The 27,439-nt window shown below is 25.0% G+C and overlaps 2 protein-coding genes across 2 annotated transcripts in view; one reads left to right on the top strand and one right to left on the bottom strand.

Annotated features, from left to right (window-relative positions):
- The window catches only part of LOC112601969 (cytochrome P450 6a8-like), a 59,428-nt gene extending 42,011 nt beyond the window's left edge, over positions 1–17,417 (top strand). Inside the window, exons 4-5 of the mRNA XM_025349871.1 lie at positions 5,834–6,076; positions 16,804–17,417. Of these exons, the coding sequence (XP_025205656.1) occupies positions 5,834–6,076; positions 16,804–17,051 (491 nt within the window). The 3' untranslated portion in view covers positions 17,052–17,417. The remainder of the gene's footprint in view (positions 1–5,833; positions 6,077–16,803) is intronic.
- LOC112601970 (protein amalgam-like) overlaps positions 1–27,439 on the bottom strand; it is a 309,973-nt gene that overhangs the window by 184,896 nt on the left and 97,638 nt on the right. The window lies entirely within an intron of this gene.

Consider the following 27,439-nt stretch of genomic DNA (forward strand, 5'->3'; position numbering starts at 1 on the left):
TCAATAATATTATTTTATGTTTATTGGTATTTCATCAACGAGATTTACCTTAGTCTCAAGTGAGATATTGGCCGGATAATCATCAGATTTGGACGTTACATTGCCGTTTTCCTGGACATTCATGTATTTACATATAATTTATATTATATATAATATATTATACAGTTGAGTATAATAATTTGATTGTACTGTTTATTAAATTTATAGTTTAAAATATGAACTCATGGGCCTCCTTCACACAAACTTATTCATTGGGGCTCATTATCTTTTTGAAGATTAAATAAAAATAAAAATAAATATTAGCTTTGTGCCTTTGTGGGTGGTTGTCATAGTTGGCTATTGGATCGTTTCCGTAACGAGGAAGCGGAAGCTCTAGTCGGATAACTGTTGGTATTGGTTGTCGATCAGTTATATTCTGAAAATCTCTATCTAGCTTTTCTAGTAGGAATAACCTTTGAATAACACTACAAGAGAGTTATTGTAGGCTCGCCACCCATACTGTCATTACTGGTAACCTGGTCTCTGGTTGAATTCTTCGTAAGCTTTTGTGGGTATGGTAGGTTTTCCATAGCACACTAACTCTTGATAGCTGTCTTACAATTTGCTGGTTGTATTCAATTGGCTTATTACTTTCATCAATAAAAAAAAAAAAATGTTAAGTAATGTAAACAATTATAGTTTATATTTATATTAGGTAGTGTTTTCAAACTAAAAAAATAACTGATAGTTTTTCTCAATAAATAAATCTCAATTGCTTTTTTAACATTTCTTCATCGATCACTAACTATACACTGGTACAATAAAATCTCCATTAAAACATTGTATTTTTTTTTTTTTATAATGTCTATTGAACAAGAAAAAATTTCTAAAATACCAAAACTCGTTACAATTAAAGATTGGAAATTGTTGAAAATTATTTTTTGTGATGTAGCAAAAATCGATGTTGAGCTTATGTATGTTGATCTTTATCATTAATTATTAGCTGTTGTGAAATTTAAAACAGTTTTTATACAAACATATGAATGTCATTTTAAAGTTGATTTTGCACAAACACTGGAATACATTATTTCTTATTGAGCGTTCAAATATTCCGCTTTTTTGATTTGGAAGACCTCAACGGACTCAGAAACTTTGATGTTGTGAAACCAACCGTTTTACGCAATTTATTCGACAGATAGAGTATATTTTGTGAGCATATTTACATTTTTGTGGATGTAAGTGAAGATCACTTTTAACATACTAGTGAGGATAGTACCTTATATTATAGTAAGAAAGTCTCGGGTGTTCATGGTTAAACTTGATTATTAAAATATACGTTGACGTACTGTAAATATCAATGTTTAACCAAACGTAGGTATATACTTTTAAATATACCATAGTACCATATCTTAAGTAAATGGTTTATTTTATTTATTAACATGACGATCACAATGTACATACTTAAAATACATCTTAAAGATAAAATAATGAGATAGTTTATTGATGGAATATTATAATATTATTTCTCGGATAGACATTACGGTTTTATCACAGAATTCTATAGTTTTATGTTTATGTATATTATCATATAATTAAATGCTTGGTTGATAAAGATATTCTTGTATTAGAAAATCTACGTCTCACTATAAAATGAGTTAAAAAATATAAATACAATCTTATTTTGTAAAAACAGTGATTTTTGATTCTAATTTTCTTTTATTGCTCATTGTAATTTTATATTTAAGAACACCATATAATTTTACAAAAAAAAAACTTTAACTAAATTTAGAGACGTAGTTCTATCTTCAATAATTTTACCACAATTTTATTTGAAACCTAACCCAACGAATTCAAAAAAACTATTTGAAGTTGACATGGTTTTATATCGTGCTTTTGTACATTAATAACTTTTCAAAAGAATATATTTTAAAAAATTATGGTTTTTAAATATTTTGCACGTAGTTTGAATGCGATAATTGATCAATTATTCACATTTTTCCTCTGCAATTATAGAACTTAAGAATGATAATTTAAATGTTTGGTTTTAAAAAAAATATATTTATAAATTTATAATATATGCAAGTATACTAAAAATAAATAGCTTAGTATTTACTTCTCTCGCACAAATCAAAGTTGCGCACACGTTATTATATTTTATCATTCAAATTCTTCTATGGTAATAATATTTTATTAAAATTAAAATATTGTCTTATGTAATTATTATATGATAAAATTTGCTTTTCTAAATGAATTTTAAAAATAAGTTCATTTTTATAACATTATATTTTGTGTAAAGCGTCGAACAAAATAGTTTTTTTAGCAATATATATGTTTTATATACTTCATTCCAAAGTTTTTTCAGTATGAAATAATGAAGTACATATAGAATTCGAATTTTTGTCGGGAAAATATACGGAACAAAGTAAATTCCATTGCTTCGTACTATAGATCTTATAGACTTGCCAAAAGTAAAACGAAAACTATTCTAAAAATAAAAAGTATTCTAAATCCTTCAGGCTAACCACAAAGTATTTTGAGAAAATATACCAGTTTGTTATATATTAAAACTTGATAAAGAATTTTAAAATAGTATATCAATAATAGTATATTACTTTGGCATTGCTGTAAAAGTATAATACGAATATAATATACAAATTTTCAGCATAAAAATAATTAAGAACATACAATTCTTCATCCATCCATTTGTCATTAATCAATATAATGTGATTTACGGGATATTTTCTAAATATTATGATGTTATTTTTTATTAAACATAATATTATGATATTAGGATTAAAAGTTTGTCGTATAAAAAAACATATTGTAAAACAAAATAGTTAAATGCCCTCATCGCCGTCTTATTTTTTTGAGAAGTTATTAGAAAACTTCAGTTTCGTAAACTTCCTATTTTAATAGCTTAGTACAATCATGAATTAAAATATAAAACTTTAATATGTCACTAACATTATAATTATTATGTTAGTTGTTTTTATTACGATTTAAAATATGTAAATATCTAAATAAACACACAAAGTTAATTTACACGTATATTTTAAATAATATAAGAAACCAGGTAAAAAAACTTGGATAGCAAAAATATTAATTAATCTAATTATTTTCTGGAAATTAATTTATTAGCATTATTGACTTATGGACTATGGTTTTAAAAACAAGTGTGTATTTATAAATTTAATCATTCCTTTTATGTGTTAGCTATTTACCTATAGTAACCACACAGTCGTAGTAGAATGGTTTATTATTTTTGTTTGAACAGTTATAATTGACAAACAATCTTCACGGATTAATAATTATAAAGCTATTTGAATACCATACTCACATGTCCAAGATTATGAAAATGAAAAGTTATCGTTCATTTTCAAAATAAATCATATTTGATAATTGTATACGATTGTATTTAGTATAATACTATAATATGTACAATGTACACGGATTACTATATATTAATCAGTTTTTTTTGTTACTCTCTAGATAGTAGACATGTACTTCTACAATATATAGGTATTTCCTATATTACTAAATAGTTAGTACTTCATTATATATTAAGATTTTTAATAACAATTATGATCCATAAATTATCTAATATATATATATATATATGTATGTATATATTGACAATAACGACCCACCTATGTAGAAAAGATGGTTTAATTGCTGCTTGTAAACCAATAAGGTACAAAATATTTTTACAATAATAAAATAAACCTATTAAAAAATGAGAACACTAGAAAGATAAAATTACGTATAATATACAAAGAATAATGGCAAAAAACTTGGTAAATAAATTTTATTAGGTACTATTAGATATATTTAGATTGCTATTCATGTAATTTATTTTACTATTGGTAATAGTGGTAATACAGTAACTTGAATTGCTTGAAATTTTGCTGTAAACATTACATTAATTATTTATATATGTATACAGATGATATATGTGCTGTTGTGTTTAATTAAAAACTAAATATTTTCTATTAGATATCTTAATAATTGAAGATTGAACTATATCTTCAACTACTTATCGTATACAAGCACACACATCCACACACGCACATCATTGTAAAATCAATACATTCATCGCTTTGTTCAGAATATAGAATATGTATTTAAAAACATTTTATCCGTAAACATAATATGTTATAGTTAATTCTCTCCAGTAATCCGGTCACCAACGATATTTTATTAAGAATTTAGTTTAGTAGGTATTATAATATTATGATATTTACTATGGGAAACAATGTTTTTTCCCTTATTATAAATGATTTACCCTAGAGAAACATTTGATCCTATAAATATCTTTCATATTTTCTTAATTAATGCAACTTTGAATCTCACACATTCCTAAATTCTCGTCACAAGGTTTAAGTCTATGCAGGAATTATTCAAGAATTATTACTCCACGCTACTCTAATATTTAATATTTTCGCTGTCTCTATTTATTTAATCTCATTTAAAAAAATATAGGTATAATTAATTTTATATTAATTATAATAATTAGGAAATTTAGATGAAAATCATTGCTCGAAATAACTTAAACCAAAGCAAAAAAAAATCTATACTATATTTTTAATTTTAATAGAAGTTATAGTTATAGGTATTCTTAAATAGTTAATAAAATAATTTCATTGAATATTAGAATTTTTATTTTTATGTATATTTTAAATATTTTATACATAGACTAAATAGACTAATTTAAACTTATTTTTTATATAAACGTCTGTCTTGCTATAAATATATTGTTTGTATTTAATTTAATAATTATAAATATTTTTGCGAACCTTAAATATTAATTTATTCATAATTTAAATTTAAAAAAAAACAATATTAGGTACCTACCTAAAATATACAATAATAATAATAAAAAAAAAAATAACAAGAACAATAACAATAACATGACACAAGACAAGTACAATAAACTGTATTCTCTGATTTCTATGTGTATGTATACAAATGACAATTTTAGTATAACTTGATACCAGTTATAAGTTATGACTAGTTAAGTAAGTTTTCTATTTCTGATCATAGCTCACTATTTGATGTTTAAAGGAAAGTTAAATATTTTAGGATTAATTTAACTGGAATGCATATTTTTTTTTTCAAATCCAATATAAGTTAGTAAAATTTTAATTAAATACATTGTTAGTTAATAAATTAATATATTTTTAACAATTCTTAAAGTTAATAATTTTATAAAATAAAAATGCAAACTACAATATAAATCACGATACATTTTAAATCGGAACCTAAAATAGATAATTACAGTGTTTATCAACCTATTGACAAAATATTGAGAAGCGACATTTTTTATAGTAAGCATATAATAATAATATTTAAATATTAAATTTAATTCTTATTCTTTATGCACTTTTTTACGGTATAATGGTACCAAGAACTAACTCTTTTTGTATGGATTTCCTGATACAGGAAATGGTTTAAATTTAATAGTGGCTCGCCATATCAACAAATTGGAAAACACTGCATTAGTAGATATTATATCAGTATGCACTTTGAAGGAACAATTAAACATTTGTAAACTTAATTAAACCCCGAGTAGATACTTTCTATAATAATATTATATTGTAATACTATATATTATTTTAATTGTATTAATTATTTCACTTGGACTAAGTTTCTAAAAGCTTAATTTCGTATAAATCGAAAAATCTACAGTTTACATAAACCATTAAAAAAAAAAAAATTATATGTTGATGACTAACATAGACGTAGGTTAGGTTAGGTTAGGTACAATAATTTACCTAACAATTTTATACTGGCAATATATCAATTTAATAATAATCTTGATTTACTTATATTTTAAATTTATTTCTTTCTTCCGTAGAAACGTTGCGAAAGTATCCACTGGTTACCGTTGTATGTCGTATGACCACCAAATCGTATGTTGTGCCCGGCACAAGTGGCAATGGCACCATCGAACCAAACACGCTGATCGTGGTACCAGTGCATGCATTGCACCATGATGCAGAACACTTTTCCGAGCCAGAAAATTTCCAGCCACACCGGTTTCCCGGACAAATGTCTTCCGCGTACATGCCATACGGGAGTGGATCGCAATCCTACATTGGTAAGTATCAGTTTTATGGTGAACCACTTGTTGTTTCAAAAAATATTAACGTTTTCGAAATTATTTCTCTTACATTATTGATTAGTTTTTTTTTTTTTTTTTTACAATTATTATTAAATACACAATCTGTAATTATTATTTTGCAATAAGCGTATGAATGGAGATAATAAATAACATGATTTGACGGAGGCATTTTGATTGGAATATTTGAATTTTATTTAGATTGAACGGTTTATCTACACCCCATAATTGAATACCATATGCCCAGATCGGTTTGAGTAGGAGTTTATATAAGAGAAGTTTGTTTTTTAAGTTGATGTGTTGTGATGTGAGTAGATAACGTAGAAATGTATAATAGTAAGTAGAAAGTAGAAAAAAAGTGTACTTTAAAATTATGGATTTGTGTTGAAATTTCATGTTTTTGCAAGGGTTGTTTACACGGCAGCCCCATTGTATATTTTTTGCATTTAGGTAACTTCCTATTATAAACGTATGACCAAGAGTAAGAAAAAAGTGGTTTAATTTATTTAAAGTTATGGTGTAGCGTCGTGGACTGTATACTGCAAATATATTTAAAGGAGTGTTGTTAAGTGTTATCTGTATGCTGCTGGCTTGAATGTAGTCCGTTTGAAATTGTGGAAAAGGATAGAATAGTAGGAAGGATTTCACTATTCCATCATCTGATTTATTAGTACCTACCGGATAAAAAGACAAAAACGGTCTATACATGGGCGCCCATTGGGGGGGGAGACAGGGCACTTGCCCCCCCCCCCTACCCTGGAAAAAAATATTACCACAATATTACCTTATTACCGAGGCAAATTATTTGTTGAAATCACTTTTAAGATATGAAATAAATATAAAAATATACACATTGTTATCGTATATTAACATCATAGATATTCCGTATAACCCATACGTAAAATTATTTATCGCAGATAATTTCTGGTAAATATATTAAGATCACAATATAGGTACTACAAATATTTTAACCTAACGCAAATAAGGATACTTTCATTCAGGATGTTATTAATATGTTTGGAATAAAACGAAGACATTTACAGTTCTTATTTATTGATACCGCGGAATAATATACTTAATTATATTATTTAATTTCTATTTTTTTATATACTTATTAAAATTATTATTTATTTATTTATTTATTCGTATTGCAATTATTATGAATACACTATATATATATATATATATATATACAAATAAAAATATAACATGCATGTATAGTGTATACATTTATATGTGAAAAATAACATTAAATCTTTATTATCTTACATTCGAAAAAATTTTTATTTTGACCCCCCCCCCCCTAAAATATTACCTATGGACGCCCATGGGTCTATACATTTATACATTTTTACTATTTTTCACTCTTATAATTTAATAATATTTATTGATAAGTACGCTCAACGATGTTGTCTGGTTTCTCTCATGCCTTCAAAATGTCTTAAAAAATTAATAAAAAAAAAAATTGAAAATTTTCAAAAAATACTACTAGAAATCACGTGGTTTATGCAGTCATCTGTATATTTTTCAACATATTTTATTTAAAAAAGATATTTAAACACTTGATTTACACAAATATCAATAAATTAAAAAAAAAAAAAAATAATTAGTGTTAAATATATACTTGCTTACAAGAGTAAGGACTGAAATTTATTTCAGTCAAGAATTTTTCATATGATGTACTATTTAGGTAATATTTTTATTTTATGAAGATTAAAAATATTTTAAATTGCGTGAAGATAAATAAATGAACTAATAAATACTTATATAATTTAGCGTTATATTTATACGTGAGCAGTTCTTTAGTATTTATTTTGTATATTAATAACGAATTGAATAAAAAATGTTTTTAAATTCAAATAACGTATATATTTGTTTGTTAGTTTTGAATTCTAGTTACGCCCACGGATTAAGAGAGGGAGTTGTTCTATGGTTTCAAATATGCTCCTTTACTATAAATTATAATATTCATACGGTATAAAATCTACGTTTTATTTTCGTTACACAATCTCACCACTTCATCTACCTCTGCAAGTCATCATACTCACCCTTAAAAATGATTATGCTATATGATACTGGGATACGACGTCCACGATCCCATCGGATTTGTATAGGTACATATTATAATATCATGTCAGAGTCAAAGCCTGATCGCTTTGTACATACACAAGTATATAAATAAATATATATATTTATTTATATATCAAGTCATTAAAGCTAGGTCTTACTATTAGGATTTACTAATCATGATTGGTGAAACACGACAGCATTTTCCATCCTGTTTCCAAAAGTTATTTGTATAAGGCTTATATGATATACAAAATATATGTTAGTTGAAGCCGATTGAATCGATTATGCCCGTAGAAAAGTAACGCTGCCAATTAGGTACACTATATTATGGTCGAGGTACTTCAAGTAATGTTGTCATGAGTTTGTGCTTTTGTATAAACTGCTTCTGTTGCTCAGTGGCCAAGGATTTTTTGAAAGCATAAAAAAAATAAAAAGTACAACAAAAATACGTAAGAAATAAAAAATGTCCTCATATTTATGATCAAATAATATAATATCACTCAATAATTTTAATACCATGTAGTCTGTCGTTTATCACCACCATTCACCAACAATTGGTATAATTGTTACCAATATTATTTAATATTATGTAAGTTAATATTTATCTTAATACAAGTCAATTTTGTCAAAATAATAGTCATGTGGGTTTATTTTATTTTTTAATATTGACTTTTTCATGGACTCCTGAACAATTTCATTATTAATTGTTAACAATATAACTCACAAGCAGTTAAAGGAAAAACAATTTTTCGTTTATGTATTAACTTAATTAATTTTTTTAATCGATTTTAAAACTACTATGTTGATATATTAACATATTGTACCTACTTTAAATTAAATGTAATGTTACATAATTGTTAATATAGCTAGTTGGACTGTTAAAGTAATTTATTTTTACAAAATTTAAGAATTGGAACCTTTTAATTCAACTAATTTAAAAAAAAAAAATTGGCTGTATTCATTTATTAATTATATACAATTTTTTTGTTAATAGCCATCTTTTTATAATATGAAAACTGTTATAGGAACAACGGATGTACTGGTTTTAAAATGTATTTACTTATTCATTTTTTTTTTAACCTTAAGATACATTTTATAGCAGAAAAAATTATTCCAAATTCATCTACGAGAAAGGTTTTCAGTAGAAAAATGAATCTAGTTTGTACTCTAGAGTAAAAATATCCTAGTCGCTAGTCGATTATAAAAAATATGAAAATATTGAGATATTTACGCTAAACCAGTTAGCATAATCTATTTAATTGTAATTTAAAAGTGAATAACCGTAAAAGCTTGAACATTTTACGAACTATTTAAATTGATATTATCAAATATTTCGGCTCAGTGAGAAATATTTATAGATAGCCAAACGCATTTAAAATTTTGATTTACGTTTCATATAATACAATTGTAAATAAAAATTCTTAAACATTTCATACAAGGTTTCTCAATATTTTGTCTTAGAGAAGTTAAAATAAATATTGTACACATAAATATTTTTTATAAACGTTTGAATTTTATATTATGTTAACAAAATTAATAACTCTAACGACATATAAGCAAACAAGATTTTTCCGATTGCAATCATTTTTTGTTATACAATTGTTTAGTATTTATTATTAACTTAAAATATTTATACCTACTACATTTATACTATAAGTACCAATTAAAAAACGAAGTACACTCGACATCTAGTATATAAACTTATATGAACTATTCCCAGCTTACTTTTAAATTTATTGTTCGTTAAATATCAACTTTTTGAAACCAATATATTTTAAAAATTATGAAAATAGTACATTTTTTCCATCAATAAATTATTGTTATCTTCCATTACAAATTAGTTGATTGCGTGACAGACAATCATAAGCCATTATATGTTTTATGTGAATATCAACAAAATTTTAGGAGTTTTATTTGCTTGACCAAAAATCAATAATACATTAATGATATATTTGGTAATATTTTATGCAGTTCAACTTATAATGGATTTTTCTACAAAATGGTAATTCGTACATTTGTGTAGTTTACCAGTCGGCTCGTACCATTTCGTGTATAATATTATAATCGTATTTCACAAAAATAGATAAACTATTTCTGCAGGATAAAATGCAAATAAAATACAGAAATATGCAGGGAAATGATAACCATTGATTTTTCATAGGTTTTCGTTTTAGGTTCACAGTAGATTAGGTAATGAATGTATTTATTTTAAAATTATTCCACTCTTAATCGTCGTTTTGTAGTCAATGATTTATCATATAACTAGAATTCAACACATGTATTGCATTATAGTGGTATTCTACTCTAACATTCAAAACCTTGAAACAGAACAACTTCTAATGTTTTTCTAAATGTGTTTATAGTCAAATTATTCCGGTGACCATCAGTGACCTATTCTTTACATAATATTAACTTGTATTTTATTCATAGCTTTAATGTATTCCGTGATTATATTGTTATACCTTATTTTTTTTCGTTTTAACACATTATAAATTATTAATTACTTTAATAATAATACAACTATTAAATAATCTTCAGGAGTTATTACAGATTATTTTTAAATAAATCATTAATTCCCTACCAACATTACAATAATTTACAAGGTCGTATGACAATAAATTGTGAGAAGTATTTCCAGATGTATAATATTATCCTGTTTTACGTTTTAAAATAGAAAAAAAAGCAATTTTCAGTTTTATTTTGTTTTCAAGACTGATTATCCTACCTATGTGCGTGCACTAAGTCCATACGCGACATTTTACCCAAATAAAACGAGAACGCCCACATAGATCGATTGCCGTTTAAATAAGGATTATTAAATATTTGTATCACTAATGGCTATGCTGTTTATTGGAATGGGATGTTTATATCATTATAACACCACAGTCAGTTATCTATGGATATATCTGTACCATAAGTACAAAGAATAGCTGTATTTTTTGAAACTATTTTTTGTGTTATTTCTAGATAGGGGGATTTAATTCCATTAAAAACACATGCATTATAGTGAATATTAAAATCATACTATTGGATTAGTAGGTAATTTAATTAAAATTTACAAAAATAAAAGGTTTAATTACTGATAACGATAGTAAAAAATACTAACATTTTATGTTGTATTCAAAAATATTTTCAGTAGATACCTAATAGTCTTATAGTTGGTAAGCCAATAATATACTTGCGACATCAACCAATATAATCATACGCTAAATAATTTATATTGTTATCAAAAGTTTTTTTCAAATGTACTCTTCGGTTGTTTTTAAATAATAATCTTGAATATACTCGTATATTAAAATATCTACTCGTATTGATGAGAATAAGGAAAATATGTAAAATATTTTTTTCTACAAATTCCTACCTCTTGGTATTATAAAACACATTATACAGTGGAACCTCGATAACTCGAATCGGTTGGGGGTGAAAAAAAAATTCGAGTTACCGAAAATTCGACTTACAGAGGTTACACATATGATATGTTATAAAGTAGGGGCCAAGACATTCTTTCGAGCTATCGAAAATTCGACTTATAGAAGTTCGAGTTATCGAGGTTCCACTGTACTATATCAATTATCTATGTTGTAAAATATTTTTCGAAAATATTTTATAATATAATTAGTACAGGAGCTCAAATTATTACGTTTTAATCATTTCAGTTCATGATGGCTATACAATATACATGTATACGAGTGATTTAATATCGTACGTATTTATGTAAAAATATTTTTAACTGTATAGACATATCGATTCAAAAACTATAGATAAATAACAATACTAATATTCTTATAACTATTATTTGGTATATTAAATAATTTATTACATAGTTTCATGAAAAATTATCGTCAAAGAAGAAATATAATAATTTATTATATACATATTGTTGACCTGGGAAGTGCTATATAATATGATGTATATTTGCAACTGGAGTTCGTTGAAGTGTGTAGGATGTGAGGTGTGTTTTTTTTTAAGAGCTTTTACTTTGATATTGTATATGAACGTTAACATGTACATAACATTGCAATTCAAAATAATATATATATATATTTGTGACATTATTCGTAGTGACCTATTTTCCTTCATTTCAATACTTCATTGTATACTCACGCGTAGAAGAACATTATATTTTCATAATTTTATTTATATTGTCAACTGATATGAATAAATGTTCTTCAATATTCGATACAAGTATTTACCTGAATATGTATAGCAAAAATAATTCTTTTTTTCTAAAACTACACGTAATAGCAACTCAATCAGTCATATTATTATTTTTATTATATTTAACTCCTTCTATGTTCTATGTTAATTTTAATTCCATTTGTATATTGTAATTTATCATTTTTTTTTTTTTTTTTTAATTGAAATTTTGATCTTTTTGTAATGATTAAAAATATAATTGTTATTTTTGACAATCATAAGTTACTACACTTACTCGATTATTACATTCATTCTGAAAATATAAATCTACAAAAGTTGAATGACAGCTATTGTTATACATTATTCATTTTCTACTTTAAAACTAAATACTGCGCTGAACTAAAATTAATTTAACTTCTTATCTAATAATTACCATTATTATGTCAATTTAATAAAAAAAAATATATATTACTACATGTATTAATGTATTTGACTTTCTTACATTGTATAGTAATTAAAACATTTAATGTAAAAAACTTTTATGTATACGCTAAAGCTTATAAATTTATTTTACTCCAGAATAATTATTCTTTAAATTATTGGTACCCTTTGTTTTGTTTTTAACTTTTTCTTTGATAAAATTAACATGAAACTTATTTATCTTGCTTAGAAGGTATATTTAATTGATATTAATGTAGTTTAGAAGAAAACATAATTGAAAAAATGAATGCATCAACAAGTTGATTTTTAAAATTAAAAGTGTAAGATATATCATTAAATTTATATCCATTACATTAGATTATCTAACAAATAATACAAAATTGAATAAATATAAATAGATAAATAAAACTATAATCATAATTATTAGTCAAGTTTTGGTCAACTGATTAGTCAATGGCTTTAGAACAAATTATTATAATACTTGAAAAACTTAATTATGTTAAGTAAATAAAAATATATTTATAAATATATTTTTTTTTTTTACAAAGAAAAACTTAATGTTGAAATATGATACTTGTTAATTATAATATGTTTCGCAGTTTAATAATTCTTAATTATCAGGTGTAAATGTTTAGCTATTTTTATTACTTTAAAAAGGAACATTACGTTTAACATTTCAATAGTAAATAAATAGCAGTTAAATTTTTTAAAGTTGTAAAACCAGAAACTAAAATATAATAGGAATTTGGAATATAATTCAAACATAAATATTTTATGCGATACTATGGTGAAACTTATTTACGTTAAAATTAAATACGCGTGATTCAAGAGTTGATATGTATAATAAATACATATTATACTATGTATATTTATGTATGGTGTTGCGTGCCAATATCAGATCCAGATCCAAGGTGTTATTAAAATGAATTGTACAACTTTTAATTACAATAATGTTTAATCTGTATAAATAAAATACATGTAACTGATATAAGAAGTGGCTGAGTGTCGTGAAGTTGCTCTGTTCTTCGTAGCTCTGGTACATCTGCCCTTGTTGGTCTTCGGACTCCCTTATATACAAGAAAATCTCTTGTTGTTGTAATCGTTAACCTTCCAATTTAGATTAATTCTTGGAATTGTTTTCACATTTGAAACAACAATCTCCAGGATGTTATCGTCTTACTGGCAATTCTTATAAACGCAAAACGACCTCGCCTAAGAACTACTATTTTGATTTATTACAATGTTTTTACAAAATATGAATCTAATATTCGTATACATTATAATTATTAGATCACATATATATTTAGATCACTATTGCTAATACCTATAGCAATATTACACATATATTACATATTAGCATATCTCGTAGCTCATGAATATTATATTATATTATATTATATTATTAGTACATCTCGTAGCCCATAACAATGGTACTTATATCATAATTATTACGGAGAGAAATAAAAAACATAATTATATAATATATATAATGATATCTTTAAAACTATGTATTATATTATGTATATTTATCATATAAAATATATTTAATATTATACTTTTATTGTATTTTTGTTTTTTACATATTATTATATTTAATCGACAGTGATTTATATCATGATATCAAATCTAATTAAAAATTTCTAACAGGAACCGGAATTTAATCACGTTTTAATAAAAGTAATTTGATATACCTAATAAAATAATTTTAAAAGTACTATTATTTTCACATAATATATGATACGTAATTAAAATGTTTGATAAAATATTACAACATTAATAATGTCAGCATTTTTATGCCTAACATTGTCTGTTTCAATTTATCGAGCCAGAATTTGTAGCAAAAATTACAAAATTAATTTAGTTTATTTCTGAAAAATTGATAAGTACTTAAATAAATTCTGAAAATCTTACATCTTTAAATAATTACTATAATCATTTTGTCAAACATTATTCTACCTAACCTCCATTATAGAAGATCATCCAGGGAGAACAGCTATTCAGAATTAATCGTCCTGAGGACTTAGAAGAGTGAGCTTAACCCCGTTCTAAATTAGGTATGCGATGATTATTAAACATTTCTAATAATTTAATTTGTTTTGAAAAAAGTCTCTTAAAAAACTATGAAATATGTTAAATTAAATGTTGTATTTAAATTATTGGTATGAATTATTTAATGGTGTATAGTACATAATGTCTATCTACTACATTTTACTATAGTCCAACTTACCTAAATATGGTCCAAGCCATACTGATATGATTTATCTTACACTATGTGGTTAGATTAAATACTACAATAGCACAATATATATATATATATATATATACAAGTACATAGCTATTGATAATATTTTATTACATGTAATACACACATTTACCTAATACAGATGGAATATTAAATGGATAATAAAGGAGTTAAGTGATAATATGTTTATTGTTCAATGTTTCTATAACACATGAAAACTAAAATGTATTCCTATTTTTTTCTTTAATAGATCTAATTATTGGAATATTTAAATATACTGAAAGTTATTATTTTCAATACCTTAAATTTATGTTTAGTGCTTAGTGGTACTCTATGGTGGTATTTTTTTTTTCAAATGAAAAACCCTTTTTTACTGTGAATTATTTAGTAGATATTATTTTTAATAATTTTGATGTATTTATTTAAAAATTCAAATGGGTAGTTTTTAAGTTATTAAAACGTTTATACAGATAATAGTCCTTAAAAATGGTTATATAAAAATAAAAATAGACATAATATTAGATCTAATATTTATTTATACTTGGAACATCTTTAAGAATTATATTAATATTGATAGATCAATTTTATAAACCATAACCACTATAGCTTCTATGATATATTCTAAATCAATTATCATGAATACATTATCCTTATTACTTATAAGAAGTTAAATAATTCAAAAGTTATTAGTTCAAATTTCAATTGTAATACGTATAATGATGTTTGGAGAAACAGTCCACTAAATAATTTTAAACGATATTATCGATTCTAACGGCAATAGATTCCGACCGAATCTTGTCTATACACATTAATTCTATCAAATATTTATTAATGTTAGTTATATAAAGTATATTTTTTAACTAATAGTATAAGGACGCACAGTTAAACATATTATTATTTTTATTTTTCAAATAAAAACATTTCAAAAAATAATTAATTGTCGTCCACGACGAAATATATAACACAATTAGACATTATATTGTGGTAAAAAAGCGATTAAATACAATGTAAGTTGATTTATTTTTTTTAAATAGCGGTTTGATGCCAGTTTTATATAAGTTAATATATAATTTTTTTTTCATTAAAATAACTGTCAAAAAATTTTGTTGCATATTTTTTTTAATTTCGTAATTTTTATTTTGTTTATTTTATTATTGTTTAGCCCTCTTATTATTAAATAAAATTCAGTTAGTATCTTTAAATTTAATACATGGGAAAATAAAAATGTTTTTGGATATGCTTTGATCAATTGCTTGTTAAGTTTTAAATAGATTGATTTACTACTGTTAGTTGTTCGTTCTGAAGAAATTTCTGAAAAACGACGCTCATATTTTTAGATTAAATTTTGATGTTTCATCAATATAATTATCACATAGATAATCACAATTTTTTTTAACCTCGTGTTGAAATCAGTATATAAAAAATTTTGGTGGAGTTGTTATTCGGTGCAATCGATAAATTTTCTACGGGTAAAAATGGTAATTTCGGCACAATTGATTTACCCCCAATTTTAATGATATAAAAGAGGGAGGTTATCATTTTAAAAACAGAAGTTTGTATTTTTACATATTGTAGATACACAAAATCTTAAGACTGAAAACATGGTATTAAAGTATATTTAAGAATTCTAAAAATCAGTTTTTAAATAACTGCATTGTCGAAAAAAAATTTAGGTGAGCATGTTTGGTAAATCATACTATATAGAACGCATTTAGTTTTAGTAGGAAATATAGTCATGATTGCCACGGTTTAGGTTAGGCCAATTTTCAATCACTGCTCACAATAGTTAATGGTATAATATATTCTATGTTTGCAGGTAAACATTTCGTAGAACTCGAAGCAAAGCTCATCGTTGCCATGCTAGTTTCCCGGTATGAAGTGCACTTAGACAAGGACAATCCCTGCACATCACCAGATTCGTTGGATCCGAGATCGTTCGCGGGTGTACGCGTGACAGTTGTCAACAGAAGTGGTGTCCGGGAGGCGAGGATGTACACTTCTCTGCGACAGTTACATAATGACGTTGTCAAGAACGCTAGTGACCGAAAATTCTTGTTCTTCTAAACGCATTGTTGCTGGGACGAGATAAGCGGTTCGATAAAATATCGACTGGTAAAAGTCAGAAAAGGGTGTAATTTTTATGTCCTGTTAGAAAATGTCATTGGTCTCAAAATTAGTGATTAAAATACATAAAATTTCTAAATTTTTACTAAAAAAAGAACATAAACACTAGCACAATAAAATTCCTGAACTATTGCTTTTTCCATAGTTAATACAACTCATGTCGCTTATTCCTTTTTACCTTTAATCAGTCGAATTATTATTATCATGTGCGCAACGCAACGTGGACTGCTATTATAGCTTTAATTTAAAAATTATTACATTACCAACCATGGACTTTTATTTTATTTTGTATACTTTCGTGTAAATATTTAGTCAACGTAATTATTATAACCGTACTAAAAATAAAAATTGTTCTGTTAGTAATAAATTTCAATAAAGAAATATTTTTATTCATGGCGAATCCATTATTGTATTATAATGTTTTAAAACGGAATTTATTTTTTGTTTTTTGTTAAATACTTGTATGTACCATCCAGCTTGCTTAGCTTTCCATAATAAGCTGTTGGATTGCATCGTACTATTTACGTAGAGAATATTATTGTATTTAACAAAGGTTAAAAGTTAATGATTTTAAAGTAAAGTCAATCCCTTATATTTTTTTATTTATTTATTGAACCACAATATTATCGCGTTTTTTGATTTTAAGCGAAGAAAATGTAAATGTTTAAGTAATGCTGCTTTACAAGAATATTTATAGTCTATTTATCTAAATAAAATAGCATTTTTATAAGTTTAAAAATAATTAGATGTAACTACCAAGCTATACTCACATATTGTCGTCGAAAAACTTTTTTAAGTTTAAATCTAGATACTTGATAATAATATGTAACGTCTCAACTTAAATAAAATTTATAATAGTATTTATTTATTTTATAATTATATAGAAATATTTCACCATCTGCTAAACACTTATATCTAAATTATACATTTTAATATTGTTTACCTATTTAATTTTAACGTATTTTTCTTTCAATATCAATCCCTACAATTATTCCGACATAATTTTCAAAGATCAAATTTTTTTTTTCAGTTGAACTTTATCAAAAATAGTTTGGTCCCTAATTTATAAATACCCAATTATTTAGAGGGAAATAGTTTTGAATTAGAGAGAACTTTTAGAAGCTATAAATTCTCATAAAATACAGTCTAGTAGATGATTATAATATGACAGTTTTTAATTGTAATTTCAAAAAAAAAAATAAAAAAAAAATTATGTATGTAATTGATTGAATAAAACATACGTTTTGATTTTTTATAACTTTTGTCATCAGGAGACATTGCTGTTCATATGTTGATATACCACCGGATATTATTGTAATATTAGTTGTTTATCAACCTTTTATTTACCAGCTTGATATGATTGAAGTTCATTACGGTGAATTGCTTTTGAAATTATTCAAAGCTCTTGTAGCAGATATAAATAATAAAGTTACTTAAATTTCTAAATTCGCATTAGACATTGAATAAATAATATATGGTCAATGATAAGTGACAATCAACAATGTATAAGTATTTTGATAATTATAAGTTATAACCCTAATATGAGGTAAATGTGAAAATATAATAGTAACTCAATGCTGTTAAAATGAGTTTTTTTTAATGATTTGTTCGTTGGTAAACACATTATCATAATCTGAGAACTTTCATGATGCGGTAAATCCATTACTGTTAATTTTCTAAATGCCATGTGATTAAGTTATATTTTTATGAATAACCGGTTGTGTAAACAATGCCTCAAATACGTAATACATACTCTTTTCAATTATTGTTATACAAATATAATATTTAAGAAAAAATAAAATACATATGGTTAGCGATTAAGATATTTCGTTATTGTAACTTATTTTGGATAGGTAATAACTTATAAATTATCACTACATTTAAAACAAAATTGGTTTATATGAGTATTGTAGAAAAAAGTTTACGAATCAGTATGTTTTTACAAATATTCATAATATTTAAATATCTGACTTGAGAAAATAATATTAAATAGTAATTAATTTTTCAACTGTAATTCTTGTTATATGAAAAAATATGAATTTTTTGTATGATAAATATTTGCGTACGTACACGTATTATATTAAAATGTTATTGGAAATAAATTAAAATACAGATAATTAGTTATCTATACAATAAAATAAAAATATAGCAAGTATTGATAACCCGTTATTTGTGTTTAAAATAATGTTCTATAAATATTAAGCGAATTAAAATCTAAAAATAAAACGCTTTATTCGTTGTGTATTATACAAATATTCGTATTTACTATTTACGTTATTTATTAGCATGATGGCATTTGGTGGAAAATTTAATATTATTATTATTATCATTGTTCTTAGTGATGGTAGTATTAATATTATTTTGCCAACAATGGAATCTCCCAGTATGACATTGTCGCTTACCTATTCTCAGCATTTCCATTAATTTCACTGCGCTCATTATTATTACATCTGTAATATTATTAGATACCAATCAGTCGCACAGTCGTCGGTCTAAAATGATCACTACGCGTACTTAGTAATGTCTCGTTGTGACTAAGTTATTATAATTATATTTTGTTTATCTCGAAACAGTATAATCAGTATATACGTTTTATCATAATATCAACCATTCCCTTAGCGCCTTAGCGGGGGGTTTAGACTGATTCGCGATAGTTATTTAATTGGAACACTAGTCACTGTGGTGCCGTGCCTACAAAATAAATAGGGAAGTGCGAGAGGTGCGTATGCACCGGGAGCCAAAACATTTTTTTAATCTAAGTAATATTACTGATAGATGAAAGTTAACCATATTAATTGGTACTTTATAACGGTTTCAGTATAATGATATCATCCTGATCGGTGATGTCGATTCATTATTTTGACTGGCGATGAGATAACGTTTTGAAATGTATTATAGACAATTATGTGAAAATATCTATTCATGTATGGATGTAATTGGTTTAAATTTTTATCCCGAAATAACGACGTCGTTGATCGTCAATAACAATAATATACTATAAATTTATGTACACTGCATTATTATTGTTATTTTGTTCAATTAATAATTTAATAACAGAATTTCGACTGGAATACGTTGTACGATATTATTTTGAACCTCATTGCAGAAATAGGTACAAAGTTATTTTTTATTAGCATTTATTTGAAGATAAGTTATTTTTTATTCAATCGAACAAATTTGAATCGTAAATAAATGATACCAGTTTAGTATGATAAGTACCTATCTATTAATATTTTTTATTCTACGTGTACAGTTTAAATATAATATTACTAATCCATTAAGTTAAAAATGTGCAAAAAATGGTAAATCTAACGAAATTCTCTCCCCCATTCTTATGTTATCTCTTTATAGGTATAAACATACATGGAAGAGGGGATAAGAGCACTAAAATAATTTTTGGCACCGGGTACTAATAATGTTAAGCACGGCACTGCTAGTCACTACGTCGAAATATTCTACACGGTTAGACTTTCGTAACAAAATTACTTAGACATCATTTTTTTTTTCAAATTATAACAGTGCTAATTAATACTTGAAAATTAAAATGTACAGCCTGACTACGCATATATTATATATTTATGAAATTTCTGTGACATACCTACTATTATAACACGAATAGGTTGGTCAAACTTAAAATTAAATACGTATTGTGCCAATAACTAATCATAACATTACAGTCAGTGTCAAATGTTTTAATGATTTCGGGTAGATATGTATATTTTTTTTTTTATCTACATATAATATTGAGTTTACCTTTCGAAAAATACTGCACGCGATATAGTCAAAAATAATACATTATATATGTATATACATAAATTTTCTGTTTTTTGATTGTGGTCGAGATAATGAGGTCTGTACACAAGAATACATATGGCTCGAACAGCGTACAGCCATTGATGATTTTTTTTTTAATATTTAATTAATGGACAATAGTACAACTATCCTTATTATAATAATTACCTATAAAATGGCTTTAGTATAATATAATGATATGAATGTTGGTATAGTATTTTTATTTATCTTAACTATATGTTTATTAAATCTTATACAATAATTATTCTGCGTCTATTAAAAATACTCTATAATTATATTAATAGGTGCAAAATATGTGAAAGTTAATATCGATTGGTATTAATTCACATTCAAAAAATAATAAAACGGAAGTTTAATTTTAAATCCTTAAAACAAATAATATATTTCTTAAAAATTATTATAATTGATTATAATATGATATAATATAATATGATAATTAAAAATTATAAAAATATAATTTATATTTTGAATACTGATATTCAAATTGAGTTTATGGAAAATCCTTAAAGATAAAAATCACATCTTGACAATAATTGTTTTATAAAAGCGTAGTTCAGTTGTTTTTACCATAATCACAAGTTCACTGATTGCATTTTATTTTTATTTATTTATTTATTTATTTTTCTTGGTTATATTAATATGGAAGGCAAGTGAAGGTTTTAAAAAAAGTTTTTTACAAATTTAATTTTATCATCAATACCCGTCTGTTGTTAGATAATCTTATAGATTAATGATACTTAGAAACAAAATGTTTTTTACACTCAATACGAATCATGATGAACATTTCGAATAAATGACGTACAAGTGTTATTACTAAACTTAAAATCTGATCAACAATCTTAAAAATTAATTTTTAATGAACGTTGACTTACTTAGAAGTGCGTATATTCGAAATATTTTTTAAACTTAACTATTAATAAAACAATAAAATTAAACAATAAAAATTCTCAAATCGGAATTTTTCAACTATCTAAAAATAATTTTTAAATACCCTCCGGTTGTTCCCTTGTAAATGTTGTGAATAATTAAAATATTTTTCCAGAAACAAAGTGGAGTAAGTTTCATGACGTTCTGTTGTCTATATTAATTAGTCTATCTAAGAAAAAAATAAAGCATTTGTTCCATGATCATAGAATATAATATTTTTGACGCGACTAGCGTAAAATAGTTTCCCGTACATAAACAATATTCGTATTCTCACATATAGGGACTCCAATGTATTTTAAAATTCTTATGGTAATTTTATTTTACCTCAATACACTCGACCATCTTTAAAAAAAAAAAAATAGTCCTCTTCGAAACAATAAAAAGCAGCGATTCCTAAACTCTGAACAACGAGCACATTTGAGAGAGCAGGAGCCCCATTACATATTAATATATACACCATTTAAAGGTTAAATATTATATTTATATTTTAAATATTTAATAATACTTGAAAAGTAAACAATCTAATGTCTTAATTAAGTCTTACACGTTGCGTATGTAAATAACTTTTCATTACCCATGGGCCATAATTACCAAACATTGACGCCAAAGTTTATGACATAATTTAATCGCTGTATATAGTTTATGATAAAATATAAATATAAAATACAGTAGTGTTAGTACTATCATGTACTGTGTAGTGTGTATTGGACATTAGTATGTAGCATAGCGTTATGAATGACTAATGAGTACCTAGTACTTAGCCAGTAGCGACCTGGGTACGTTTTACTTATAAGTTATAACTTAATACAGTAAACTGAGGACTGAGGTCCCTATTTTTCTTCACATTATACCCAACCACCCATTAACTTATTGACATTTGTCATAGGCAAAGCCAACTTTCGGCGTCTCTGCTCACACAACAAATGATCATCATTCACAACAAACGTAACGACATGGTCAACAGATGAATGCATACAATTTTCCTATGAAATGCTCCTTAAAATCTAGCTGTTGTGAAGCCTCTTAAACATAACCGTAAAGTCATTTAGACCTAAAATACACAAAAATATCATCAACCCGGCAGTTTATATCGGCTTTAGAGTAGTAAATAAGTACACTAGAATAATTCTAATAATTAGTAAAGACTGTATAGATTGTGTTAATGCGCTGAGCTGATGTCGAGAAATCTACAGATGTTCTCGTTATTCGTAACGTTCGTGTTGTATACCTATAATTTATAATTACTAATAATTATTATTATTATTTATTTAGAGATACCATTAAAATTTTCATTTGAAAAACCACTTTAAATGAAGATTGGTTTAATTTTGGTGTATTCGTAATGTCAAAAGCTATACATGTCTGTATGAATGTACACTTATAATCTGAAGTGTTCGTAAATTTTTATTTAATACTATTTTAAAACATAGATACTTATTAAAATAAGTCCAGATTAATTGTCGTTGTTAAATACAAATTAACTTTATATCCAAAATATTTAGGGATTTACCGATGGAATTGTAAAGTTGTATTACAACTGTAATAATACATTACAGTACTTACATGATAATATTACACAATAATCATTATATTATCTTATTTTATAATTTATTAATTTATTAGTATGATAAAGTAAATTTTACATTATGAATTTAAAAAAAATATACAAATTATTATTATAAGTATAAGTAATAATATAATATTACAACAAACCATTTTCAAACTTTTTCACAAAAACTGAAATAATTATTTTATTTTAGTAATAATCCATGTTATATTATTACTTAAAATAGTTATTTAATATTCATGAAACGGTAATGAAAGTTACCTAATAATTATTATTTTGTATAAACAGCATATTGAGTAATAATGTATAGTAAATATTTTAGTGAAATTGATGGTTATAAACACTATTATCTCCCTGTAAAAAGCTGCTGTAGATATATAGATATAACTATACATAAACTAATCCTACGGTCAATAAGTTACTGATTATTTTGATATAATTACTTTTATTTGAAAAAAAATAATTATCGTTACGATTTTCTGATATAATATAATAGGGAGTAAATCAACAAATAAAACCTTCTGAAATCACGGTAATGAACGCAAGATTGCATATAAAGCATTATTTGACTTGCGACTTGCATATATATTATAATATAGGTAAATGACAGTTTTGATAAGGGTGTATTTCCATTTGACATGGTAATAATTTATCAACGAAACGGTTGGTGTTTGAACGTCACTCGTCATAACACTCAAGTTATCAAATTATTGTCTTCGAATGGTTTTACATTTTTTTTCCTTTGAACACAAACTAGAGATAGTTCGTCCAACTATCTGCAGGCTTCATAACATGTTAAATTTAGTTTCTCAGAATATGCAAACATTTGAAACAATATGAAAACTAATTTAAATTAAAGAGTTCAATATAGATTTTTAATTATTCAATTCGTTTTCTAAATATATAATTTATTAAGTTTATAAAGTTTCAATAATTATTATTAAACTGTTTCAAAAACAATTTAATTAACTGAAAACATTGTACACAATAATACGGTATACATATTAATTATATTATGTAGGTTTATACGTAGGTGATCAAATTATGATATTGTAAAACAAAAGATTTTTGAATATAAATAGAAATAATAAATAAATAATTTATCCAATGATAACTGAAAAAAATGTCAAATTATCATTAAATAATACCTAATATTTTCTTGTATTTAAATTTGCGTTTGATACAGAGTACCTGTGCATAATATGTAACTATATTAAATTTATTGAGCTATAGAATAAACAAATATTTACTATATTATTAGACAAGTAATAATAAATAATTTAATCTTTCTACTTTTAAATTAAATTATAAAATAGTAATTAGTATTAGATACCCACTTTATTAAGAATATATTACACATAGTATGAAATAAAAAGTTGTAATTTAACTAGCTATTTCTACATTAGTATTTTTATATTTTCACGGCAAATCCAATAAGATATATTAAAATTAAATTGACGTTCTTGAATTAGATTTATTGTTTTAGCGTTTTATAAAAACATTATACAAATTTTGAACGTATTTGCATATTATTCGAATTATGTAGAACTTAAAGGAATGTTAAACTAAATAATAAAAATAATTTTATAGTTCTTTTTACATTTTTACGTTTAGTATAATTTATTATAATTTATAACTTTTGGGAGCCTAGGCTATAACAATATTATTTTAAAAGTTATAGTTCTACGCAATCAATCAAAATAAATCTTTCAACAATATAAACTGATTATTTTTGAATATAATTTACGTAATGTTACATTTTTATTATTTTTAAATAATATTAACATAATATCAAAATTGAATCGTTGTTTGAAATATCAATATTTGATAAATTATTATGAACAATTTCAATCGAATATAAGTATAAAATAGCTATACTTCTTATGCAGCTACCAATATAAAAAAATTCATTCAATGAATAATATTATTTTAATAACTTTGTTTTTATGTATATGTATAAAGTGTATATAATAATATCAACTCGGAGCTAATTAAAACTATAAGCCAGCTAACCTAACAATAATAATAAAGAAAATCTTTAACCATATCCCTAAGTTTAGTTACAACATAACTTATATTTCTTTATATTAATGGGGAAGTTTATAAAAAGTGAAATATTTAAAAAACATTTAGTTAACATTAATATAAAATATAACAATCAACGAACACGGACTATTTGCCACAGCTAGGCCATCTCACCACGACTATTTCACCACCGCTAAAAGAACCATCCCACAAAATATCAGTAATACCAATAATGTACTTATCATGAAATAATAATATACAAAAATACTAACATTATGAATTTTTTTCTTACCTCGCTACCTGACATTTAGCATGCGATCATCTCTGACTGACACACTTTGATTTGTATAACATTAATTTTAATATGCTTCTCGATTTAAATTAAATATATTTTATCATATAATGTTCATTTTTATCAAATATGTTGTTATTTCTTCCCCTAAAAAGTGTTGTTTTTCGAAATGTTATTCTTATTATGCCCTTTACAAAAAGTATCTGCTTCAAAGTATACAAACACATGGAGCTGTATACTCCATGCGCCCGACAACGAGCTGTGCATTAATGCACAAATCATAAACGGAAATTAAAGCTGCAAATTACTATGTAGGGGTGTAGGGGATGATAAAATGTATTTTATTCTTAAACTCAGGAGCATATCAAAGTTAATGTTATACAACTCAAATAGTGTCAATCATGGAGGATTGCATGTGAAATATTGGTTAGCGAGGTTCGAAAAAGTTTTATAATCTTAATACTGTTGTGAATTATTATTTAATGATAAGTACATTATTGGTACTATTGACATATCACGAAAAGGTTCTCTTCGCGATGGCTGATGAAATGGTCGCGCAAATAGTCTGATGGCGACAAATTGTCCTAGACACAACAATCAATATATGGTAAAATTTACAAAAAAAAAAAAATCATGTGCAAGAGAGAATACATGGGTTGTTGACTGAGAATTGTGACTTTTTGTTATTTAAATAACTGTTATATAAATTATTGATGGTGATATTACGTTACTGATTATTAACAATATTATCACTAAGTACCTCCAAACATTATCAAATTATAAAATGTAAAAATATACGTATATTATAAATAATAGGTACGTGGTTAAATAAACAGACATTATTTACAATCCCATTGTTATTTTTATCTTGAAATATACAATATATAAGATTACAAATTGAAAACGAACTCTACTTATCCTTATATTATTTGTAGACAAGCGACATGTTAGGAAAACACAATAATGTTATGTAGTGTGGTGAAGGAATTCGATCTTCTCTACATAATCCTTTAAGTGAAAATAATACGTTCACAGTATATCATACGCTAAAAGCGCACCAGAATAGAACTGTCATCGTTTTACTATAATATTGTTTTAATTATATTATTTTATAAATTAGCTGTATTATTATTATTATTATTATTATGAGATATTATTATTTTTTTTATATGATGGGATACGTTTTTCTATAGAAATTAAGCGTTTGAGTTATTGCTGGAAAATAATTCAATACCTATTGCTTGTTTGAAGTACCTAATCAATTTTATCCGTAGTTCACTTTATATTTCTCGGAACAGTAACATCATTCGGTGAGAAAAACAACGTTCTTGGTTTTAGATATTAAATCCATTATACCAGCCAATCGGTACACAATGTTGTATCATGATGAGAACGGTATAAATGATATACAACCATCTTTGATCCTTAATAAATTACATCCGAGAACGAGCGAACAAGCTTAATTCAGAAGTAAACAACAATGTGTTTGACAATTTTGGCGATTCAAAAGACGCACGTATACGTGATAAAAATGTCACTGTTGGTAGGTTTACATAAGCAGATGATGAAATTTAAAATAAGAAGTCGAAATCGGATAAGCTTTAGCCTTCAATGAAAATCGTATATGATAGTACATAATATAGTACATAGAGTTAAACCTTGAAGAAATAATGGTAATAATAATAAGCTGTGACGTTTTTTCAG

Source organism: Melanaphis sacchari, unplaced genomic scaffold (assembly GCF_002803265.2).
Source record: "Melanaphis sacchari strain LSU unplaced genomic scaffold, SCAv2.0 Contig80_pilon_pilon, whole genome shotgun sequence".
Taxonomy (NCBI): domain Eukaryota; kingdom Metazoa; phylum Arthropoda; class Insecta; order Hemiptera; family Aphididae; genus Melanaphis; species Melanaphis sacchari.